Source organism: Ascaphus truei, chromosome 6 (genome assembly GCF_040206685.1).
Source record: "Ascaphus truei isolate aAscTru1 chromosome 6, aAscTru1.hap1, whole genome shotgun sequence".
Lineage (NCBI taxonomy): Eukaryota > Metazoa > Chordata > Amphibia > Anura > Ascaphidae > Ascaphus > Ascaphus truei.
Window position 1 is genome coordinate 105,107,096 of NC_134488.1, and position 26,438 is coordinate 105,133,533.

General features: G+C 46.7%; 1 protein-coding gene across 12 annotated transcripts in view; it reads left to right on the forward strand.

Moving 5' to 3' along the window:
• Positions 1-5,400: 5,400 nt before the first annotated feature.
• The window catches only part of KASH5 (KASH domain containing 5), a 58,783-nt gene continuing 37,745 nt past the window's right edge, over positions 5,401-26,438 (forward strand). For 4 of the 12 annotated variants that reach the window (XM_075605539.1, XM_075605546.1, XM_075605549.1 and 1 more), the window contains exons 1-8: positions 5,401-5,731; positions 7,326-7,416; positions 8,572-8,667; positions 10,637-10,817; positions 12,257-12,318; positions 20,016-20,079; positions 22,994-23,155; positions 23,897-24,014. In XM_075605539.1, the coding sequence (XP_075461654.1) occupies positions 7,368-7,416; positions 8,572-8,667; positions 10,637-10,817; positions 12,257-12,318; positions 20,016-20,079; positions 22,994-23,155; positions 23,897-24,014 (732 nt within the window). In that variant the 5' untranslated portion in view covers positions 5,401-5,731; positions 7,326-7,367. Of the gene's footprint in view, positions 5,855-7,325; positions 7,482-8,571; positions 8,668-10,636; positions 10,818-12,256; positions 12,319-20,015; positions 20,080-22,993; positions 23,156-23,896; positions 24,015-26,438 lie in introns of those variants that run through there. The other 8 variants (XM_075605541.1, XM_075605540.1, XM_075605548.1 and 5 more) reach the window with 8 other exon arrangements.

Here is a 26,438-nt window from a genome sequence, read left to right on the forward strand (position 1 = left end):
GCTCTCCCCCCCCACACACACACACAGAGCACGCGGCTCTCCCCTCACACAGGCCTCTCCTCCGGCTATCTCCGCCTCTCCTCCGGCTGTCTCCGCCTCTCCTCCGGCTGTCTCCACCTCTCCTCCGGCTGTCTCCGCCTCTCCCCGCGGGAGGCACAGCACCTCCTCACCGGAGCGTCTCAGCCTCTCCGCGGAGGAGCCCGAGGTGGAGGAGGAGGAGGGCGGCCGGTACCCGGAGGAAGAGGAGTGCGGCCGAGTGCAAGGTGAGGAAACGCACGGGAATGGGTTATTTAACGCGTCCAAGACTCACCCTGCCCTTTGCCCCCCCTACCCTCCCTGCCCTTTGCCCCCCTACCCTCCCTGCCCCCCTTGCCCTTTGCCCCCCCCTTCCCCTTGCCCCCCCTGCCCTCCCTCCCAATGCCCTTTGCCCCCCCTGCCCTCCCTCCCAATGCCCTTTGCCCCCCCTGCCCTCCCTCCCAATGCCCTTTGCCCCCCCTGCCCTCCCTCCCAATGCCCTTTGCCCCCCTGCCCTCCCTCCCAATGCCCTTTGCCCCCTGCCCTCCCCCTGACCTTTGCCCCCTGCCCTCCCTCCCCCTGCTCTTTTCCCCTTTGCCCCCCTGCCCTCCCTCCCCCTGCCCTTTTCCCCTTTGCCCCCTGCCCTTTTCCCCTTTGCCCCCCTGCCCTTTGCCCCTCTGCCCCCTTGCCCCCCTCCCTCCCTGCCCTCTTGCCCCCCCTGCCCTTTGCCCCCTCACTCCCTGCCCTCTTGCCTCCCCTGCCTTTTGCCCCCCTGCCCCTCCGTGCCCTTTGCCCCCCTGCCCTTTGCCTTCCACGCCCCTTGGCCCCACCCGCCCTTCCACTCCATGCCCCCTGCCCGGGCAACGCCGGGTATAGGTATATTAGCTAGTAATATATATAGATAGAGAGAGAAAAATAAGTAATCCACTCCAGCAGGAGCAGACACAAGACAGCACTCAAAGGTAAGTAAGAAAACTTGTATTCAAAAATAAACATACAAGTTTTCTTACTTACCTTTGAGTGCTGTCTTGTGTCTGCTCCTGCTGGAGTGGATTACTTTTCTCTTTGGATACCATTATTGAAGTTTTGTGCCCGGAACTATTTGAGCAACCCATTATCTCCTCATTGACCCCAGGGAATTAATGTTTCCCTGATGCTCAGCACTTTAATCATGTACAACACCGCTTTTGATATGTTTTAGATCACAAACATGTTCAAGGATCCTCCTCCCTAATTCTGTTAGTCTTACCCACATAATGTTTCTTACAATCACATTGCAGTAGGTAAATGAACCTTTTTGTTTTACAATGAAGTAGGACCTAAGTGTAAAGCACCCTCTGCCACATTTATCTGAAATGTTCTTACTTGTTTTTATAAACTTGCCGGCTTTGCATCCCCTGCAGGGGTAGCAGTCTTTCATTTTCTTTAAGGGACTGCAAGCAGACGTTACAGGGTTAGGACAGAAACGACTCTTCGCTAGTAAAACTCTTAAATTAGGTGCTCTAGCTTTAACCTGCGGAAATGTATTTAAATGTTTTCTCAACGCTGGGTCCGGTAATAAAATATACCAGTACTTCTGTAGTACCTTTCGCAGGGTTCCCCAATGCGTGCCATAGCCACTTCCAAATCGAAGTGAATTCAATTATTTGTTCTTAGGATCCCCAAAAAGAAGGTTACTTCTCATGTAAGTTTGTTTTTCATATATCCCATATGTATATTTTGGTCAAGAGAAGCCTCTTTGGCGAAATCTCCAAGCTAGATCTTCTGCCTCAAAGTAATCATCAGTAGAGCAATTTATCATTTGTCTCAAAAATGTACCACTTGGGATACCGTTAATAGGAACAGGTAAATGTTGGCTGGATGAATGTAGGGAAGCTCAGAGAAGCAATAATCTTTGAAAAAATGCAATAGTCAGTTGAAAGAAAGATATTGAACATATACAAGGCAAGATGAGACTGTGGAAAAATAAAAAAAACAACAATATTCGTGTTCGATAAGATTATAAACAACAAAAAGTCTCTACAGTAATTATAAAGCCATGAAACACCATTCCAGATTAAGCGCAACATCTACAGACGTCAGACCGCAGACGGAGCCCCAGGAGAGCATCGCCGTTCCACTGAAGGCAACGATCAGGGGGGCATTGAAAGGGGAAATTTGTATTTATATAGTTTGAATGGGTTACTTATGTAACGGTGTTTCCCCCACCCAATAGCAGATAGGGGCCATTACAGGGTGTATGGTGTATATACCTGCTGGCAACGAGGGTTGAGTCGTCCGCCGATGGTAGTGGGGACACAGAAACAGGCTTCTGGGGTTCATACCCCACATATCTCCTTAGCAGTGCAGGGCCTCCATCTGCCGTAGGCTCCAGGAACCTAAGGCTGGGCCCACTACGCACCGTGACGCAGAAGGTGCAGCCGCGCCGTGCGGCAGGATTTTTCACAACTCAATAAAATTGAGTTTACTCCTAGCGACGGAGGCGTGGCCACGCCCCCACCGGCGGTTCACCCAATGAGGGCGAACTAGCTGCGTGACGTAATGGCCACGCCCCCGCAAATCTCCGACCACGCCCCCTCCCGTCGCAAGATTCTCCTCTCCTCACAGACCGCAGATCGCGGTTAGCGCTGTGACACGCGCCGCCCCCCCCGGCGGGCGCGCGTGTCACAGACATTACTGGGACCGCAGCCTAAGGTGATCTCCCATGGTAGAACTTATTACCTCTCCCCCCAGTAAGGTCACGCACCAGGCAGGAGGTATATTGTAAAACAGGAACGGGTTTATTACTACACTCTGCAGTAACAGTTACACAGCAGTATTCTGCCGGTTACAGTCTGTCAGGTCAGATATCACTGAAGATGGTCCGTGGACCGTCACAACAGGCCAAGGGCACCCGCAGCCGTCCTAGCTCTTCCACACCTAGCTCTTCCCCACCTCCCTAGCGAAGGCAGAGGTATGGTCCACACACTCCTCCCCACAGGGAAGAGCACATGGGTAGGCCCCAATCTCAGGCTCCCAGACGTGTGACCTGCCTTCCTCAGAGGAGAAGGAACAACTCTAACAGGACAGGCGGTCCTGTCCTTAAGTACATACAGGAGGCGGGCACCCCGTTGTCCCAGCTACAACAGGATGTACCACCCTCTGCTGTCACTCAAGTGCAGTACCAAAAGGTGAGGAGGAAAACCCCATACCAACAACTGGCGACTTGATAGTACCAGGGTTTACTGCCAGCACATTAGGCAGAATAGTAGTCATGGATGACCCTGCTACACTTATATATATGTAGCCTATGTATCCCCCCCCTAAGTGAGATTGGGGTATATGCTATGGATGCTACGCTTACCTGTTGGCTTACAGGGGCCTAAGCCTCCGCCACGGGGAGGTCGGGGTGATATAACCCAATACTCTCATTGCAATGCCTCCACCTGTGAGGGATCCCAGCATAGTGGGAGGAGCCCCTCACAGGACCCAGTAATCTCAATCACACACTGTGTATAAAACAATAACATTTACTGGCACAGGTATAACTCAACACTCTTATGGTTACCAATAGGTACAACTACCACTTTGCCTCGCAGGGCCTTAACCCCACACCTTATTCCCCCAACACCATGTACCCAGGAGTCCCCCACCCACCCAAGTGTGAGACAGTGCTGCCCACTAATTTCTGTTGAAGGGTGGTGCACGTATTGTGGTGAAGGTACCTGCAGGGTGTGTCCACACCCGGGCGCCCCGATGCTGTACTTGAGATCCCTGCTCCAGAAGGATAATCCCACGTTGTAATCTGTATCTACGGTGGATGGCTCCCGCATGGAGTGCTCCACCTTTGGAATGTCTCTTATCTCTGCTAGCTGCAGAGTGATTCACCTTTGTCACCAGTGGCCAGGATATCCACACTTCCTGGCTGTAACCCTCACTTAAGCTGGCTCTACAGGATCGTGTCCCTATCCTATGGGGCGGTCTCTGCAGCAACCACAAGCTGAGGGGAGTCGGGGCCTAGGGGGGGGGGGGGGATCTCTGGCCTAGTGCAGGGGCCACTTGCTCCCTGCACATGCACACCCTACCCTTACTCTGTCCCAGCTCCGACTGCCTCACTGGTGCCAGCGCGCAAAATGTATCCATCTCCTTGCATGAGATCTGGCCGCGCGATTGGCTCCCTGGCGTCACATGGTTAGCAGCCCCAGTGGCTGCTGGGTATTGTAGTCCCTTGCGGAGCCCTTTCCTATTGCCGCCGTGTGCGCTATCTGTACTGCTCATGCGCGACTTGGTAATGGCCACCGCTGCTCGCATCTGCGCAACTTTGGGAAGGCCCTGAGCTTTGGAGTGCCACATCTGCCATTCCTCACTTATAGTAATGGCCGCCGCAACTCTTCTGCGCATGCGCGAGCCTCCTCGCATGCATGAACCTAACAAACATGGCGGCGCCCTGCAAAGGGAGTCGCCGGACAGCTCGTCGCCACCCGCAACAGCCCCCACCGTGGCGGAGGTAATTGAGGGGGAAACGGAGGACCTGGGAGCCAGAGGGGACTTGGCTACATATATATATATATATATATAAAAATCTACTCGCCACCTAGTGCCAAACGTGTGCTGCTTGGGCCAATAGGAGCTCGCCACGATGTTAAATCCACTCGCCCGGGGCGAGCAAATGTATAGGTTTCGCGAACACTATATATATATATATATATATATTCTATATATATATATATATATTCTATATATATATATATATATATATAATATATATATATATATATATATATATATATATATATATATATATATATATATATATATATATATATATATATATATATATATATATATATATATATATATATATATATATATATATATATATATATATATATATATATATATATATATTATGGAGGGTCCCTCCTCTCCTCCTTACCCCCAATGCCCGCCTCCCCCTCAAGTCACAGGGGTGTGTGTATATGAGGTGATCAGAGCACTAGGAGGGGAGGAAACCCTTCATTTAGGCCAAACTATTTTTTTGAGGGGCGGGTGTTATTTTATCTCATCTTCACATAGCATTAAGGCACGTGACACAGATGCTGTTGCTCAGGGCTTCGCGCTGTCACAGGTCCCGCGCTCAAGCAAAGGAGCCTCTGACTCCCAGAGGTTTTTGTGATTGTTTTGTTCCTTATAGGAGAAATAGCCAATCAGAGAACGAGAAACACGGGACATAGGAAGATATGACCAATCAGAAGAGTTAGGGGGTGGGACAGACTATCAGAGAAGACCAGTAAGGGGAGGAGCAGAGCGGGATACAGGGGAGGAGCAGGGCGGCATACAGGGGAGGAGCAGGGCGGCATACAGGGGAGGAGCAGGGCGGGTTACAGGGGAGGAGCAGGGCGGGTTACAGGGAGGGCACAAGAGAAGAGAGACAGGCAGAGGAGAGGTACTGACAGGGGAAGACACATTGAGACATGAGGGGTAGAAAGATGGAAGGAGACAGGCATGTGGGGGTTAGAAAGGTATAGACCAGTGTTTCTCAACAGGGGTTCCCTGGCACCATGGGGTTCCCTGAGAGGAGCAAAATGGTGCTGCAGTAATTCGCATTTCTCACAGAGCAGGGAGAAAGCAGGGCAGTTGCTAGGGGGCTGAACTATTTTCTCCTTCCTGATTGGCTGCTGCTGGGTAATGCAGCCAATCAGGGGAAACAACACTGACAGGAGTGAGCTGTGAAGAGGTGCAGATGTGTGTCTGGCCTGTATATTTTTCTGTGCAGCTGTTTGCACTATTGTAAGGGTGTTTCAGGAGGTAAACATTATGAAGAGGGGCGCCTTGAGAGAAAACAGGCTGCGAATCACTGGTACAAACAGACATGGGGGCACAGAGGGAGAGTAAGACGGGGGGGGGGGGGGGGCACAGAGGGAGAGTAAGACTTGGGGGGCACAGAGGGAGAGTAAGACGGGGGCACAGAGGGAGAGTAAGACGGGGGCACAGAGGGAGAGTAAGACGGGGGGGCACAGAGGGAGAGTAAGACATGGAGGCACAGAGGGAGAATAAGACATGGGGGGCACAGAGGGAGAGTAAGACGGGGGGGGCACAGAGGGAGAGTAAGACATGGGGGGCACAGAGGGAGAGTAAGGCATGGGGGTGCACAGATGGAGAGTAAGCCATGGGGGGCACAGAGGGAGAGTAAGACATGGGGGGCACAGAGGGAGAGTAAGATATGGGCACAGAGGGAGAGTAAGACATGGGCACAGAGGGAGAGTAAGACGTGGGGGTCACAGAGGAAGAGTAAGACGTGGGGGGCACAGAGGGAGAATAAGACATGGGGGCACAGGGAGAGTAAGACGGGGGGCACAGAGAGAGTAAGACGGGGGGGGGGCACAGAGGGAGAGTAAGACATGGGGGGCACAGAGAGAGAGTAAGGCATGGGGGGCACAGAGGGAGAGTAAGCCATGGGGGGGCACAGAGGGAGAGTAAGACATGGGCACAGAGGGAGAGTAAGATATGGGCACAGAGGGAGAGTAAGACATGGGCACAGAGGGAGAGTAAGACGTGGGGGTCACAGAGGGAGAGTAAGACGTGGGGGACACAGAGGGAGAGTAAGACTGGGGGGCACAGAAGGAGAGTAAGACATGGGCACAGAGGTAGAGTAAGACATGGGGGGCATAGAGGGAGAGTAAGACATGGGGGGCACAGAGTGAGAGTAAGCCGGGGGGCACAGAGGGAGAGTAAGACATGGGGGGCACAGAGGGAGAGTAAGACGGGAGGGCACAGAGGGAGAGTAAGACATGGGGGGCACAGGGAGAGTAAGACATGGGGGGCACAGATGGAGAGTAAGACATGGGGGCACAGAGGGAGAGTAAGATATGGGCACAGAGGGAGAGTAAGACATGAGGGGCACAGAGGGAGAGTTAGACGTGGGGGTCACAGAGGCTGAGTAAAACGTGGGGGGCACAGAGGGAGAGTAAGACGTGGTGGGCACAGAGGGAGAGTAAGACGTGGGGGGCACAGAGGGAGAGTAAGACTGGGGGGCACAGAGGGAGAGTAAGAAATGGGGGGCACAGAGGGAGAGTAAGACATGGGAGGCACAGAGGGAGAGTAAGACATGTCATTTTATCCAGTGTGAGAATGCAGTCCTCGTTTTAGACAAGATTATTGAAATGTTATCATTTAACTTTAAAAAGAGCGTTTTTCTTTTTGCTGCTATTGGACACCTCCATAAAGATATGAAATAATACACTTTTATTTGCTTTGGTGATGCACAGACTAGAATTTTAGACAACAATCTTGTGCCATGTAACCATTAACTCTTTAAATTTAAATTGTAGGGGAATATTTCATTACCTCAGGGCTAACATCGCACAAGAGAAATGTCTGCAGAAAGTTTCCATCCAGAGGACGCCGTAACATGCTCTGACAGTACGTTATTAATCATAAGATCACAGCAGTGGTGCAGAACAACGCGGGGGAAATACAGCATATTGGTATTGAAATGTTATTTGCCAGAATGTTTATATAAACTCAGGCTTAATTATGCGTGATAAGAAAATGTCTATCTCCTCAGGAAATATTTGCATGTCTTTGCAGCATGTTGCAGTCATAATTGGATCTGTCAATAAAATTGCATTAGCCAAATGAACAATACAGCTGTATAATGTGCATTCATTTCACCTTACCAAGTGTTATTTTTTCAGTCACAAAATTGCCAATGAATTAATAACTGCTCTCACGGAAATGAAAGAAGCACATTTTCAGTTTTAGTGTCCCGGAAGTAATGCGGTGAGCATGATAACCGCACTGCAGGCTCAAAGACACCCAGACACCGACTTACCAATCACCCAATGGTAACATAGCAACACAATATGAAGCTGCTGTGTTCTTGTCTGGAAGGGTGTTGTTATTGGGAAAACAACATATGATGGACTGCTGCATTGAAATAAGCCATACTTTAATTCAAGAACCTCTCAACAATCATGAGATCCATATGTTACTGAAATAATGTGAACATTTCACTTAACCATCTGATCCCCAACAAACCACTCAACACTACCCTTGTTATTTTTTGTTCCATAAAATTTGGTTTATTTTGTTATTCCCATTAGTGATCAGAATGTTCCTCTCTTAAATGCCGATTCATAGCTAGAGAATTGTAGTTCCCCCAAATGGTAATCAAAAAGTACAAGGAGACTCCCACAAGGTATCAATAACATTGTGGTGTGCAGCTCATAAAAATCTTACAAGATATGCCAAGTCGAGTTAACACTCATCACGTGACCACTCACCCCTTAAACTGACAGATGGCAAGTGTCATAATTTTTAGCTACAGAGAATACACCAAAGGTTTTTTTTATAAATCTGACTTGGAGTGACTTGTAAAATCCCTGGGCCTGCCTACCACAAGGTTGTTAATTTTAGTTAAAAAGCTGTTATACAGGTTTTTGTTTATCAAATTTGTACTTTGATATGTTTGTTTGTGGGTAATATAGGCACATATGGTATTTAAGGAAACTATTGTTCATTTATTTGGGTTAGAGGTGCAGTAACGTAGCTACTGTGCATCATTGTCCCTTTCAGATGGTTCTCAGGATTGCCTGCTATACAGTCTCAATTCATCCTCTGAGGACCAAATGCTGGATAGTGCATTTCAAGTATGTGATCCAGATGGTAGAGGTAAGAAGCTATTTGTCATCGGCTGATTTAGTCAACCCCATCACTGTGTAGTGGACAGTAGAAATATACATGTATGAGTGTAAGAAAAAAAAATCAGTGCTGCTGACTCATTCAATACATCATCTCAACATCACAAACAATATTGGGGACTAAAAACAGTTTCTTCATCAACCATATATAGAGCTATTATACCCAACTATCTTGTAAGGTAAGTCGTTTATCTCATATATAAAGATGTTCCTGACTGAGTACCTTTTCAGAGCATGGGCTTCGGACATCCTTGCTCCTGCTGTTAACTCTGTTATATTGGTCTGCATCCCCAGCCACTGATTGAGCCACCTGTGCTGAAGCAGGGATATCCTTAAAACCTGACCTTTGGTATCCCTTGAGGACTGGAGTTGGCCACTGCTGGTCTACTCTATAGAAATCTACATCTAATTGTGTTAATGTTTGTACCAATATTATTGTTATAAAGAGTAAGCTGCACAAAAGGTAAGGTGTGGATATCCATGTTGTCTCTTGGTATAAGAAGCATGTCTTGTGATCTCTGTGTGAGTAGTGTTCGGTGTTACAGTAGGTGCCGCTGAAGTCACTGTATGGCCATGAGAGCGAGGTATTAGTCTGTCATGACTTCAGGAACAGACAGAACCTCAGTGGCTGGAAGAGCAGAGGGCAGGCAAGGAGGCGTCAGGTTCATAGGCAAGGGTCCAGGGCAGGTGGCAATAATCATAGTCGGGGTCACAAGCAGGGGTCCAGGGCAGGCAGAAAAAATCGTGGTTGGGGTCACAGGCAGGGGTCGGCAGCAGGAAATCCACAGGGACCGAGGCGGGTGCAGGGCAAGAACAGACGGGGACAAGCCTAGTGCAGGCAAGGGCCTTTATTAAGGGACAGGAACAAAATACAGGGACAGGTTCAGGCAGAGGACAGGGAACACAAAGTAAAGGCCAGGAAGAACAGGAGACAGGCAGGGACAGGGGACAGGAGCACCAAGAGGAGATAGATGAAAACCCAGAGCAGACAGTAAACAGCAGAACACATGGTGGAAAGACAAAGGAACTGTGGCTGGGAGCAGGATGTCTAGGCAGACCCTGACATAGTCCCTGATATTTCTGGAGTGGAGGAGAACGTTTCTATGGAGTGTTTGAGAGGTGTATCCAGCGGTGGATTTCGAAATCCTCCACCCCTAAGCACTTTCATATGCCGGACGCCTCCTTTCTGCCACCCTCGTCCTCCTTCCGATTCGCAGCATCAAATGACACCGTGGGCGTCACCAACGTGACATCACACGGCGTCTCGTTGCCATGGTAACACGACGTTATGACGTTATTTGACGCTGTAATGTCATGTTGCCATAGCATTGAGAAGCGGTGGTGACGTCCGCGGCGTCATTTGACGCTGCAAATTGGAAGGAGGAGGAGGGCGGCAGAAAGGAGACAGCAAGGAGGCGCCCGGCATATGTAAGTGACTTCCCATCAGGCCTGTTAGGCCCGAGAGCGCGGAAAATGTATATGGGGCCGGACATTTTTGCCGCCCCAAAATTTTTCCGCCCCAGGCCTAATGGGAAATCTGCCACTGGGTTTATCTCGAATGTCTCCATCAAAGTTGAAGAGATGTTGATGTCCCACGTGTCTCTTTGTAGCAAAGTAAATATCCTTGAAATCGGTGTCGTGAGTAAGAGGCCCGTTGCTTATCTTTCAGAGCTAATAAGCTTAAGTGTTCTTATTGTTTCTGCACAGATTTAGATGTTTCTGGATTGGACAAGGCAAGTAAACTTGTAAAATTGTAGCCATACAACACTTATAATATTACATTTTTCAATGAATAATTAATAATGTGGCTGCCTGTGTTTGAAAATACCTTTAATATTTTGTATTGCCTTCACCTTTCTACACTCCCCATAGTATATGTGGGACAATAAAAATGAGTTGAGAATGGTGCATGCTGATCCCCAGATTTCCTTTACCTGCAGGAAAGGTGTCAGTGTTCCAGATAATTGAATACTTGCAGAGTGTAACAGATCATAGCTGTGATGGAGATCGTCTCCAATGTCTCTGTAAAATGTTGGACCCAGAGAACCAGGGAGCCATCCTGGATTTGCAAACATTCCGCACGGTTATGAGAGAGTGGATCGCCAGCTGCTGTCAGGATGGGTTTGTATGATGTGTTTGGAGAATCAATATTTTCTTAGGTGCTCTACAGTCACGCAACAATGCATTGGTCTATCATGCATTTTATTCCAATCAATTATGAGTTAACATTCAAACATTCTGCTGAGATTTTGCAGTCTTCTTTCTCTACCAAATACCCCACACAATTTGCTTGATATGTTGAGCTTCTAGATCCTTGGCAGAAATACTTGCCAGCCCCATCATTTTTCATCAGGATTTCTGGAACAAAATCGCTGCTAAACACAGGGACTTTTGGAGTTATCACTATGGATAGAGCAATTGATCTTGAATCTAACTAACAAATATAAACATGACATGAGGATTCTGGCAGTGATGAAGGGGGAAACAAATCAGTCCTGTCTAGTTTCCAGCAATTTGGTAGAATTCTGCTAACACTTTGGTAGGCAAAATATATGTTATTGAAACTAGATGATAAATAAGTATAGAAGAAGGCCTATATTTACGAAGCAGTATTCTGGCATAAGACACCTACCGTTGCTAGTAGACACCACCCAGCCCATTCAAATCAATGGGTTAAAGGACGTCTTCCAGCTCCAGAAGGTGTCTTATGGCATTATCTTAGACTTTCTAAGAGTTTGACTTATAACAATGTCACAATTGCTCAGTGGGATTAAATTATTTACTATGTGTTATACTGTATACAGGCAGTCCTCGGTTATCCGACACAATGCGTTACTCAAAATGGCGTTGGATAGCGAAACGTTGTAAAGTGAAACACGTTTTCCCATAGGAACACTGTTTAAATGAAAGGTTCCGTTCCTGAAGGCATTTTTAATGCTAAAATACACAAAATATTTTACGCAGACAATAAGATATGCAGCACACACATAAATTATATAGTGCATATACTGTATTATATATATAATATAACAATATATAATATAATATAAAAATATAATATATTATTTAGTATAATATAGTATAATATATTATATACACATAAACAACTTTGCAAAGCGTCGTAAGAGCGTTGGATAAGCTGTTTTGGCATTGTAAAAATGAACATAGGTATGCGTTGGATAAGCCATTCGTTGTAAAGCGAAGCGTTGTAAAACGAGGACTGCCTGTATTTACTCTTTCAATTCTAAAGTAGCCATATACCCCAGGACCCAGAGCAATGTATTAAAGGATTATTTAGTAGACAGGTGTAGAAGAGAAGCTTGGCAAAAGTATCCACTGATATTTGGTATATAAAGGAATCCTTGTCCTATAAAAACATTTAATTCCACCCCCTCTGTGTAAACTACCACATGAGATTTCATTCTTAATCTCAGATCAATATGAATCATTTTTTGCTGCTTTTTTTTTTTAGCACTGTTTGTAGATGATTGCATACATTTTTGCAATACATGAATATATGTAGCAGCTGACTGTTGAATACACATTTTATTGGTATTTAGGGCATTAGAAGGAACAAGGGAAAATGAGAAATTAATGAAAGACTTATGCCGATTGCCATCTGGTAGGTGTTTTTAATTACAAACAGTTGTCTTTTAAGTGTCTTTATATATGGCTGTATACAGTACGGAGTTCATATTTGAGGGACAGGGAGAAGAGGATCTTGAGAATCCTTTTGCATATTCTCATGATATTTATTTAAAAACATTTTAACTAAATAGTGTTACGAGCTTTGACTGTGATTTATACCATAGAGTTGGGCTGTTTTTTTAACCTTCCCCTTTGGCTTGGGACACCACTTTATATTTGCTGTCACGCACTAGAGCTGTTATCATGACGTATTAAGACTTACATGTCCTGTTCTCTAGAGGGGATGACATTCTCGCTGGAATTTAATTCCGCCACGAATTGGCCGTTTCCTTTCAGCCGCCGATTTCCGTGGATCAGTCAGAAAAAAAAAACCAGATTTGTATTTTTTTTCTGTTACTGAAAATCTGTAAAGAATCCGTGAAATATATATTCGACACAAATCAGCTTTACTAGAGTCTCAAGTTCTATATACTATATATCCCCTGAAACCTCCCTCCAAATAACATAGGGAGGGACCCCTGTGCTCAAAAAGGAGCACACCTTAGGTACCTGGGAGATATGCTAATGAGATATGCAAAGTATATGTAAATGGCTCGCATCTCACATTTCCTAAAAGGATTTCCATAAGAACTATATTGAGTTGACATCTATGGGAATTTATGGGAATAGGAACAGGATTAGAACCTGCTGGGCAGCACAACTTCCACAGCATACTTTTGAGCTGCTCACACCCCCCGTGGCTTCCTTTAAAAGCAGACCACTTCCATATCCTGTTGCCATTGCGTGCATGTTCCTTGTGCACAAAAAGGAGTACATACCTGAGATACTTGTGTGATATGGTAATAGCTGGATTAGATACAGATGAGAATAGTAGATGTAACGGTGTTTCTGAACCGGCCTGACCCACCCAATCTCACATTGGCCCCTGTGGTCTAACCGGCCCCCATTACAGTATGGTAGTGTCTGGTGGTGCACCTGTTGGCAACAGGACTCCTGAGTCTCCCGCATGATGGTGTGTGGGGAGAACCCGTCCAGACAGGCAGCTGAGGTAGTGTGCTGAGTCTCACCTAGTTCCAGTGCAGCGCCTCCACCTCATCAGGGTCCCTGCGTCCGCATGGGGATGATCCTGTTGAGGAACTCCTCCGTGGTGCTCCTCTCTGTACATTCACTCCACACATGTACACGAGAGGGTTTGTGATTGAGAACATCTTTATTGTCTGAGTGGGCTAGCTGCCCCTCGCAGTAGATATCTAGCCACTCATATCCAGTCAGTGCCTCCCTTTAAAAGGTGTATCTCTCCTTAGATAGGGATTCCCTATCCCCGCAGGGATCACTTTCCTGTGCCAGGTCCCTGGACACAGTCTCCTCTTCAGTTACTATAACATAACCATAACTCTCAGTAACTCAGGCTAGTACTAGAACTTGAACTCCTGCCAGAACTCCTCCTCCACTTAGCAGAACTAACTCTTAGACACAGTGCTGTGCCTTATGTACACTCTGGAAGCTGACACATCTCTGACATCACTAACCATGGAGTCAGAGCATGTGACCACTCCCATCCATACACAGGGCACCCCACCAGGGTGTGAGGGCAACCCTCCATAATTACTGCTGGCATGCCCACAACTTACCAGGCCTTACTGTCAGCAGGAGAGATGACTGTAGCCATTTTACATGCCCGCTACATTCTCCCCCTGGTGAATCCCATCGGCCTCGCTGGGACCTAAATTTGTATACCCTTTTTCAGGAAGCACTGAAATACAACACATAATTAGGTTAACTTCACATACAAATTTCCATGGTACATAACAAAATGTCTACAGTACATTCCGCCAAGCCCGCCCCGACCAGCAGCCACGAACCCGCGTAATGTATTAGTACCCCCTAAAAATAGTGACTCGGGTCAGGTTTCTTGACCTCTCTACCGCCCATGTCTAGGACCGTGACGTGATAGTGCCTAGGCAGTCCCCTCTCGGGCCTATATGTCACCCTGTGTTTATAAATGTTTCTGCCAATGCCCCATACACGCACTAAGTGCTCTATCCGCTCCTCGGCCTTCTTCCCTACTACTGCACTTCCTCTTCCTACTAAATGCATTTCAATGGCCTCCCTAAGCCACCTATCTCTGTTTTCCTCTATTTCGTCCATAAGAGGCTCAGGGACATACGGGTACTCCAACCCGTGGGATGATTTATACCGAGCCATTATGGTCCGCTCGGCCCTACTTATCCTAGTCAGGTCAGCCTTACCTGCCCTCCCAGGTAACACCCATGATAGGGGCTCATCAGGGTCCACGGGGTCTGATAGGATACTAGCACCCATGGGTTCTATCTCCCTATGCTCAATCTGCAGCCACCGCTCTTGCAACTCTCTGTCCCTTTGCTCAGGTGTAAACTCTCCCACAGCCCACCAGTAATCCACTACATCTTCTCGCCGGATGAGGAACCGAGTGCGGTCCATCCACGCGGAGTACCCTTCGAATAGTGGGGCCCACCAACGGTTCTCTCTAAATTTATGTGACCCCCCTGTCTCCCTATCATCTTCCAGGGAAAATACCCCCGACGACCGTTCAGATCGCGGTACAGACCACCTATAAGATCCCGGGGCCTTTTTCACCGTTGCAGGAACTGCAGGGGGCAACCACCGGCCTACCGCGGCCACTCTCAACTCTCCCCCTCCCCGAGAATCCCCCTCCGTAGCGCCACTGCGCTGTCTTTCCCCAGTCCGTCTCTCCTCCCCCCCCGAAGGTATGTCCATGAGTTCCAGGCTAGGCGGGGATCCCGTGGAACAGGTGACAGGGGCAGGGGCTTTATCTAGGCCAGGGGATGGGGCATAGGGGCGAGTGATAGGACCCCACGGGGTTACGACCCGTTCCTGGCTGTCCGTAGACTGGTCCAATGAGGATATCTCACCCTCCTCAGTCCTCGGATCGCCCATCCAACTTCTGGGCCTTGGAGATGATCGGGGACCTTCCCCCGATCGCCGAAGCGTCGCTGCTTTGTTCCCAGCGGTTCCGCTGTCGCCACCGGAAGTGATGTCCTCCCCGGAACCGGAAACGCCGTCATCGCGGGTTGGACCCCCATTCGGGATCTCTTCTTCGATGACGACATCCGGAAGCTCCGCCGTCGTCTTCACCGGAAGTGATGCCGTCTCTCCACGTGCGCCTCGGGCCTGGCACGGCCCTTCTGCTCCTACACCGTCTGCTGGGGCAAGGTAAGTGAAGGGACTCCTCTTACCCGTCCGCAGGGGTGCCGGCGTCTCTCGTCCGTCGCCGCCACGTTCTGAGGCGGAGGGACTCCGTCTCTCGGCTCGCCGATCTGCGGGGGACGTTCTGTCTTTCTGACAGCTGCCACTCACCCCACGGGGTGTCGTCCGTCCTGGGTCCCTCTTGGATCCCGATTTCGCCACCGCTAGTTCACGGAGGTCCTCATCTGAGTAATCTCCCTTCCCGGATCTCGGGGTCACCGAGCGTGGCGAAAGTCTTTTCTCTGCGCGGTCGGGGAGCGACCCGACCGCCTCGGTCGATACTGACCCAGCCGACTTGGTCGACTCCAGTCCCCTTTCTCCGGGACTCGCACGGTTGAGCCACAGTGCGCCAGGGGACTCGGCGGAGCGCTTAGCCGTATCCCCCGGGGGGTCAGCAGGTTGAATGGGTATAAATGTGGGCATGGGCCACAGATATAATGTCCCGCAATGTGGGCAACGTGCCGCCGTGTTGACAGTGCCTCCGGGCAGCCCGCATTGTAGGCAGAGCCCGACCACCGTCTCGGTGTTAGCCACCCTTACTACTAGTAGCCCGCCGGGTACTGAGTAGGGCTGGGTGGAGACCATAGTTCTCACAGCGGAGGGGCAGGCCATTCTCTTGGTGGGGACCACTTTCAGTGTGGGTCTCTCCAGGTCAGTGGTTCCTCGTGACTGACCGGTAGAAGCTTCTGGGCCAGCCACTTCCTGCTTCGGCTCCTCCTTCCGCTGACATAGCTGGAACCCGCCCCCAGGGGTTGCAATTATGGGCGGATCCCACAGGGGAATATCATGCCCCTTAATTAAGGCCGCGCCTCTCTCAGTCCTGGTGGGCGCGGTCTGCGTTTTCGCGCCAGTTTCCTCAGAGCTGGATTCTTTTCCCGCGGCTAGTTCCCGCCTTCTCCTTGCAGCGGCTTTGCGTGCAAAATATCCCTCTTTCTTGCAAATCATTTCCGCGGCCGGAACTACTTTTTGTAGTGGCGCCGTCTGGATATCAGTCCCTGGGCCCAGTGGGTGCATTCCCACAGGCCATAGTTGAAAGTCACTCCCCCTGGTGGAAATCAGGGGAGGGTCCCATAGAGTAAGTGGTTGACTCAGCACAGGGGCCGAGTGAGTCACTGTCCATGAAGGCGCAGCCATAGCTTTCGCGCCATGCCCCCCATCAGGGCGGGGCTCTGCTGTTCGCGCCATTCCCGGCCAGCTGTTTGCAAGTTCTGCATCAGCCATTTTCTCTGTGACTGTCCCATGCGGTTTCCCTAGCAAGCGGGAACCGCCATTTTGGTTGGCTTTTAAGCCCAAAAAGTCAGTTTGTTTGCTCTCCTCGCGGGGTTCTCCCCCAATTATCACAATTTCCTCACACTCCTCAAGGGTGGCCCCTCGGTGTCCCAGACAGGATAAAAACGGGGCAGCCACGGCCTTCGCTCCACTCCAGAGCAGATTGGTTAAAGATAACTCGGCGACAGTTTGCTCTTCAGTGGGGCGCACGCCACGGGTGCCTTCCCCATCAGCCTCTGGTCGCCATTTTGTGTTCTCCGCACCACGCGGATCCTCCATTCTCTCGTAACAGTTATCGTACATGGGGCTCCGCTCTGCGGGGCAGCCTCCACACCAGTACAATAAAGATTGCTCAGATGCACCACCACTTGTGTACCTGATCTAGGCAGGACTCATGTTGCACTACCTCAGGCTAGGCTCACTCTCTCAGTATTATGAAAAAGAAAAATAAATACAATAGTGCAGATGGTAATGATATAAATATATAATAAAATGTTCTCTGTAGTAGTGGTACTCACAGATTGCACTATCAAATATAAGCGTATCAGAGACCCTTCTCTCTCTGATGGGAGCCCTTTAATGGAAATCTCTCAGAGTGGTATGCTGATACTGGAAGCTTGTATTATGGTGGTTCAGTTATCCTCCCAGGGGTATGTAAAAGTGAAAGAGAGAACACACAATAGAGTAGTATAGTCTAAAATTGTATTGGCAGCAATCGATAATCATATGTATAATACACTCACATTTTGTAATAAAATTTGGTTCGTGGGAGAGGACAGCTGTGAATGGAGAACGCCGGTTGTTCCTGGAGCGGAGGAGCCCTTCCGCATACGTCACTGGTACCTTCGTCACGTCCTGTGGTGTCGTAAGTCAGGGCGGAAGAGGCTGCCTGGTGTGTCCGTCTCCTACTGGTTTGCCAGCAGTTGTCTCCCGGTTTCCTCAGCACAATCACCTCCCACACCTCCCACCTAAGGGTGTAGAGCTGCTTTTTTATTCATTGTATTTGCACTTTAATAATTATATAATTTTTCATACACTGGTGAAGGTCACTAAACACAATTTTGTGCACAGATTATTAATTATACATCACTGTCACGTATATTATATAGTTATTTAATTACTCACTTTGAGAAGCGCCCGGTTTTTATTTTTTTCTTGTCACTCTCTCAGTGTCTGCTGTGACTCCTTCCTCCCAGTCTGTGCTCCCTATGGTAAGTGTCTGGAATGGGCTAGAGTACTCTGGCTCTGCCATGCAGTACTTGGGGCGTCTACCTCTCTTGGTCAGCCTAGCGCAGACCCTCTCCAGGATTCCTGACCATGTTAACAGGCTATCCCTTCTGGCGTCCTACCAACTAGCACTGCCTCAAAGTGACTCGGTCAGCTATAGCCCGGCTCCAGACCCCTCACTCCTTTCAGGCCCCTAGGTCGTCCCTGTGAACTGACAATATCCCGTCAGCCCCCTGACCACCCCTAGGTCCGTCCCTACGCAGCACAGAGTGGCAGCAGACTCTCTCCCTGTTTCCCAATGTGCCTAGCTAGAGCCTGTCCTGATGACAGATCTGATCTCAGCAGCTCGCCTCCAAATGTAACGGTGTTTCTGAACCGGCCTGACCCACCCAATCTCACATTGGCCCCTGTGGTCTAACCGGCCCCCATTACAGTGTGGTAGTGTCTGGTGGTGCACCTGTTGGCAACAGGACTCCTGAGTCTCCCGCATGATGGTGTGTGGGGAGAACCCGTCCAGACAGGCAGCTGAGGTAGTGTGCTGAGTCTCACCTAGTTCCAGTGCAGCGCCTCCACCTCATCAGGGTCCCTGCGTCCGCATGGGGATGATCCTGTTGAGGAACTCCTCCGTGGTGCTCCTCTCTGTACATTCACTCCACACATGTACACGAGAGGGTTTGTGATTGAGAACATCTTTATTGTCTGAGTGGGCTAGCTGCCCCTCGCTGTAGATATCTAGCCACTCATATCCAGTCAGTGCCTCCCTTTAAAAGGTGTATCTCTCCTTAGATAGGGATTCCCTATCCCCGCAGGGATCACTTTCCTGTGCCAGGTCCCTGGACACAGTCTCCTCTTCAGTTACTATAACATAACCAGAACTTTCAGTAACTCAGGCTAGTACTAGAACTTGAACTCCTGCCAGAACTCCTCCTCCACTTAGCAGAACTAACTCTTAGACACAGTGCTGTGCCTTATGTACACTCTGGAAGCTGACACACCTCTGACATCACTAACCATGGAGTCAGAGCATGTGACCACTCCCATCCATACACAGGGCACCCCACCAGGGTGTGAGGGCAACCCTCCATAATTACTGCTGGCATGCCCACAACTTACCAGGCCTTACTGTCAGCAGGAGAGATGACTGTAGCCATTTTACATGACCGCTACATAGATATAAAAATTATGCTGGGACAGCGGTGCGACCCAGCACCTGGTTTTGCACACGCTGCTGCCCAAAATAGTAAAGGTGCCTTAAATGTCAACTCAATATAGGTCTTATAGAAATCCTCTCTCTCTCATTTCGGGGAATTGGATTCTGGATTTTTTAGTACCCAATCCGCCTTCGGATCCTGTTGTGCGGATCTGATTTGGTGAAACCAGTATTAAAAATCCAGAGAACGGATTCCGACTGTTTTCATTGTGTCGTAAATATTTGTAATGTCATAAATACATAGGGCCATATTTACTAAGCAGTCTTCTGCCATAGGGCTGCAAAGTATCTCCCAGCGCCGGTGGGTGTCTCATGGCAGAAGACAGCTGAGTAAATATGGGCCGTAACATCTAAACGGATTACTTTATTGTACGATCGTACCATTTGCATTTCTGTCAGGTGCACTTTCTCTGTTTTCCTCCGTATTACCAATGTTGGGATTTTGTTATTTAGGGAGTATTCCTTCATAAGTACAAGGATAACATTATTATTATTATTATTATTATTATTAATAATAATAAAGAAGCGCAGGATTACAAACTCTGCTAATGTGAACGTTATTTTAGAAGAATTAGTACAATATGGTTTTTCAGGCAACTATACAATGTAACAATTTGTAGGTCTGTTAAAATGTTACCTTTTCTTTAATCTATAGATAAATATGCTTGTGTCATTCTGTATATTTTACACAATTTCAATGTATCCTCTTTGTGTCCCAGAAGAGAAGGAGATTTCCAGTGGTGCCCAGCTTGAGGGATATGGTGGGGATGTTCAGAAATTCATGTAAGTGTAGATTCATATTACACATTATATGGTGTTATTGGTGTTATATTATATATAATATATATATATATATATATATATATATATATATATATATATATATAGCAAATGGAAATACAACTGTATGCTCATTTGCATGTCTTAGGCAGGTCTGCAACCCCACCTTTCACCATTATCACCCAGCACACAGCACTTCCACTGCAGCAAGGGATTCTGGGAAATGACATGCAGTGCCACTTTTTGCTTCAAAAACCATTTTTAACATGGTTCCCTATAGGCTTAAGCTTGCTGCATGGTCACAGCTTTGAGCACAGCCAGGCAGAGGTATCAGTACCGTGTTAGCCGAGCTTTAATAATCAAAAAAGAATAGACGATACCGTTCTGTGGCTAACTAAATGCTTTTATTCTTGCGAGCTTTCGAGATACACTGATCTCTTCTTCCGGCGATGTTACAATGAATGAAGCTAAAAAGGGGGCTTAAACTTAAAAACAGTGCATACTGGAATGTGATCTGTGATGGAAGACTATCCCTCCCCCATGCAGTTTTATGGCTAGGGGTGATAAAATGTCCCTGAATGTCAGTGATGTGAGAGTGTGTGTGTGTGTATGTGAATATAAATAGGTAAAGAGCCCACTGAATGCGGGACAAGACCATGCCAGGACGCAAGATGCAAAACATGTGCAATGCTCCACACAGCGGGCACAATACAAATACCAAACAGGAATCTGGAGTACAAAATCAGAGGAAGGTTCACCTGTTCCACCAGCAATGTCGTGTACCTCATCATGTGCATGAAATGCCCAGGGGGCTGCTACTACATAGGTGAGATGGGACAGGGGCTAAACAAGAGAATGAATCTGCATCGCCACAGCATCACAAGCGGAACCAGAGATAGTCCTGTCGGCGAACATTTCTCTGGCTCTGACCACAAGATGAACGATCTGAAGGTGGCCATACTCAAAGGTAATCTCAGAACACCGAAAGAGAGACGGCTGCATGAATACAAATTTATGCAACTGTTCGGGACACTTAGCGATAGCTAAGATTTCGAGACTGAAATTTTATGAGTCATTACTGACATGAGAACTCTCTTCCCAAGAGTGCTAAGGCCATGTCCGTACATACTGCGCTATATATATATATATATATATATATATATATATATATATATGCACAAACAGCTGTCTCTTACACATACACTCCATGTAATTCCATCCCTATATATCAATAGGGACCACATAGTTTCCTGCATATTGTTCTGAAGATGATTCTCGTCTGTTACATCCTCTTCCACACCTACCCACAACCTCTTACACTTCCACACCTACCCACAACATTGATACACCCCCCCCCCCCACTCCACACACACATTTTGTAAAGCGCTGTGTACACTGTGGGCTCTTTACCTATTTATATTCACATACACACACACACACTCTCACATCACTGATATTCAGGGTCATTTTATCACCTCTAGCCATAAAACTGCATGGGGGAGGGATTGTCTTCCAACACAGATCACATTCCAGTATGCACTGTTTTTAAGTTTAAACCCCCTTTTTAGCTTCAGTCATTGTAACATCACCGGAAGAAGAGATCAGTGTATCTCGAAAGCTCGCAAGAATAAAAGCATTTTGTTAGCCACAGAACGGTATCGTCTATTCTTTTTTGATTATATATATATATATTTTTATTGGACTAACAATTTATGTCATAGGACAAGCTTTCGAGAGTTCTCCTCTCTTCTTCAGGTCAAGCAATACTGATTTACACAGGAATCAATGCTAAAACAGTGTAGAGAGAAAAAAAAAAAAACAGATATTTACTGTAGATAAGGTCGGGTGTTAAGTGTTTGAAGCCAAGGGACAGTGTCAAAGAAAGGTCAGAAAACCCACCCACAGACAGCTGTTTCGACCTTAATGGGTCTCATCAGTGTGGGGTTGGTTAACTGGGTATGCAGAGAAGCTAAAGGATGGGGTTTACCATACTGAGTTAAGTTATGGTGAGTAAAAAAAGTGTGGAGGGTTTTTGTCACTTTTTTTACTCACCATAACTTAACTCAGTGTGTATATATATATATATATATATATATATATATATATATATATATATATATATATATATATATCTCCAATATAAAGGCTAGTGTGTGGGTGCACTGTATAGTTTACTGGAACATAAGTAGCAAAATAGAACAGACACTAACAACATCAAATAGCGCTATTGGAGTGTCTGTTCTCTTTTGCTATTTATGTGTATATATCATCATCATCTTCAGCCCTTTTCTATCCACTGCCTCCCCAATGATCATCCAGGTACTGCGGTTGCAAACCTCTCCTCAACGTTGCTCCAACAAATTTTCTGATGTCATCATCGCATCTTACGTTTGGTTGTTGTCTTGGTCTTTTAATCTCTCTTGGAATCCAGTCGAGTACCATCTTTGTCCAACGATGGTAATTTCTTCTCGTGATATGTCCGGCCCACCGCCATTTTAATTTCTTCACCCTTGTGATAATGTCACAGACTTTTGTTTGGTTTCGAACCCATTCATTCTTTTTGCTGCCTCTTGGGTAATACCCAGTATGAATTTCTCCATACTTGTTTGTGTTATTATATAATATATATATATACTGTTTATGTATATGTGTATATATATATATATATATATATATATATATATATATATATATATATATATATACATAGTGCAGAATAAATGAGTTCTTCAGTATTAGGTGATACCTTTTTTATTGGACTAACAATTTATGTCATAGGACAAGCTTTCATTGTTGGTCCAATAAAAAAAGGTATCACCTAATACTGAAGAACTCATTTATTCTGCACTATCGCAACTGGACTAACACGGCTATTTTCTGCTTTATTTATATATATATTACTCTACTTCCTTTGAAGGGGGGAACACTCTGATCTAATGAGCAAAGTTAAAGATCTTAACTACGCCAATAGAAAAATGATCGATGAGAAAACCAAACTTCAGCGAAGCCTTGAACTAGCAGAGGAGAACAACACCCACCTGACAGAGGAGATCTTTGATCTGAAGAGCAAACTGAAAAGGTGGGTCTTTTCCAGGAACAGGACCAAATATACTCTGCCTGTACAAGAAATTAGGGAACATTCATCAAAACCGTTGCTGTGAGACCCCTACTTTAACTTTCTTGATATAAATTATTGGAAGGTGAACTGAAAAATCTCTTTTTACAAGAAAGTGCATTTAAAAAACGGGTTTGTCAGAGAAAATATCCAAGGGTTAAAATAATATAATAATACCTGACAGTGAATATAGAAAGCATTTACAATTGCAAAGATGAGTGTGATCTGCTTATTTTTTTAATTTTTTTTCAAATCAGAAGGTTCCATCATCTACGGCCATGTTGACCATTACTTCGAGAAATCTTGTATGGTTTCAAAAAATGACTGTTGATAAATTAGTCATTAATGGCCATTACCTTGTAAGTGCTTTTGGAAACCCCAGGCTGTCTACCAGGATTAGTGAATTTCAATTTGCCATCTCCCATCTTAGTATCCCCCAGTTCAGATTTGTTAAAGAATGAATTGTAAGGGGCATTGCAACTTTAGGAATGGTTAGATCTCCAGGGGGCGTTCTTCCAGCAGTCTTACATGATTATTGAATCTATCAAGGTGGATTCTTTATAAATGACAGCCAGATTTGAGGTGTTTGCAACTAAAGTTTCTTCAAGACACTGTTTTTTCCTTTTGAGTAGTTTTGTGATCATTCTTGTATGCATTTTAAACCATGCCCAACGCCCATTGTTTTATGAATTTCCTTGTGTTCAGTTCTCAGCAGGCAGTGCATTATTCCCGATCTGTTCGCAATGAACTTGAAGACATGAAGTCTGTCACCAAAAGTCTAGAAGAAAAAATCGGTGACTTGAGCTCACAGAAAAAACAACTGGTTGGTACAATTCTGGGTAGTGTCTAAAATATACACATCACTCTTTATATTTTGCTCAAGATTGGTCATGAATTTGAAATCTCCAACAAGGACACTGTGCGTGTTATAAAAATAATGTACGCAGAAACAGCAGGGTGTTTGGTTGTCCGCATATGACAACTATCAGAATTGTAATTGTTTAACTATAATATCCCTCATTCTGCTGAAAGACCTGATATTTTAAACTATGTTATGGCTTTCCCCCCACCCCTGTTTATTCTCTAAGTTGCTGTATTGCTCACTAAAATATGGGATAACCCTAAGCATCTGAGAAGATGTAATGTATAGAGATTGTTCTGTAATCCCTCAGGGTGTTGATTCTTCTAGATGAGCACAAATTTGTCCTCTTCCTCGGTCAAACATCACATGAATTGTATAACATGTCAGGTTTATGCTGTTCCAAAAGAAGCATACCTCCGAGGCACTGACAAATAATATCTACATTGCAGTCCCTGTGACGTTCAGTGTCATATATACTGAAAGTTCATACATTTAAGACGTCTCTCTTCTGATTCCTAAGGAGAGTTTTTTTTATATGGGTGGGTGAAGAGGTTGAAAGGACAGTTGTCGGGCATCAGTAATTTTGGAGATCATTAGTTTGCTAAAATTGTGTAGTCATAGCCAGTGTAGCTGCAGTCTAATTTTAATGGTGGTGTTTGTTTTCCTCTAATCCTTATAAGTTTCTATAACATGTGAAGGCTTTATACATTTTGAAAAGGGTGTTATACATCTTAGAAAAGGAAATGGCCCAGATAGATACTGCAGTGTATAAATTCTGTTTTATTTCTGTGTCTTGATTGCTCACCATTTTGTGAGTTGGGTTCAGTTACAGCACAAAGGCATGTACTTAAGCTTTTCCGTAAGACTGTCCGGCACCAGAAGACACTTTACCTGCCCATTTGGGTGAATGGGCTGTAAATTGTCTTCTGGGACCATAGAAACAGAATCTTCTCCACCGCTGTGACGCTTGTGCTCCCACGCACAAGCCGGGGAAGGGAAGGGACCCGATAGTGAGGCGGGGAGAAGCCGCAGGAGACCCGAGACAAGGGATAGCAGCTGGGTAGTGGCGCACGTACTCACGTGTGCGCTCAGGAGAATCCGGAGGGGCGGAGCCAAGCTCCGTGGCACGGCTAGGCCAGCTGCACGTGCGCGCATGCTCCGACAGCAGAGCGAAGATGCACGCGCCCTCAAGCACCAACGCGGGGGCGTGAGGTGTGCCACTGGTGAGGAGCAAAGGGGAATAGAGTCCAGAGCACGAGGCCACAATAGTGGAGTGCATCCTGGAGGACGTCCAGCCCCCCCAAAGGCACAGTGTCAACAACTGTAGAGTGCAGCAAAACCAAACACAAAGTAAGGGTTCCTTAGCTAAATGCCCTGGCCAAAGTACTGAAAGCCTGCCACCACGTCAAGGCAAACCCCACTCAGCAGGTCCTACACTTCCCGCACGGCAAACCAACCTCAGCAGTAGAACGAGTGACTGTCCCAGCCCTCCGGGAATCCAAAGCAGGTGAGCAAAGGCCCCAAGGAAATCCAGGCAGGAACAGCATGTGATGGCAGCACTATCAGGAACCCAGGCAGGTAGCCACTGAGTGCTACTCAAAGGGCAGCGGCAGCTGATAGCAACGAGAGTCAGAGTGAGGCCCACCTCCTGTTAGGAGGAAGAGGGCAGGACCTGCCAGAAAGCAAGATGGCGTCGCTTGCTCCAGTATGCTAGAAGTCACTTCCTGTAGTGAAGACAAAGCAGGGGCGGAATAGAGGCGTGGCCTCTGCGGGAGCAGGGAAGAGTTCAGGACACAGACAGACATCAGATAAACTTGACTCGCAGCTAGAGGGCAGCGATCAGAAGTGCAACAGGTAAGGAGGGAACACGCCGCAGGGGGCGTATTCCACGCATCGTAACAATCGCACACAGAATTCAATCAGGAACCGGTTACAGTTTTCAGCATTAGTTTATTAGAGCAAACAGATACAACGGCACAACGTTTCGTGGGGTAACCCCTTCGGCAGGTATTTTCTGGCACTGGAAGGTGTCTTATGAATTTGTAAATATGAGCCAAAGACTGACCGTAAACAATTAAGGGATTTGTTAGAATGGAAATTTCCTCAATGTTTTTTATTTTTATTTATTTATTTATGTTTTTGAACTTGGAAATGCATTGGTGTCTTGAACATTCTGGATTTTTTTTTTTTTGTTTTGTATATATGAACTCAATTTTTATTAAAAATTTTCGGGAAAGGGGAAAAATGGAGAAAATAAAAAATAGGGAAGGAAGGTTACAAAAAATAAAGACGGGGGGGGAAAGAACATATCCAGTTAGAATTTTACCTAAAAAATCATCTTATAATATTCATTCACACAGTCAGTATATATAGCAGTTTTTACAA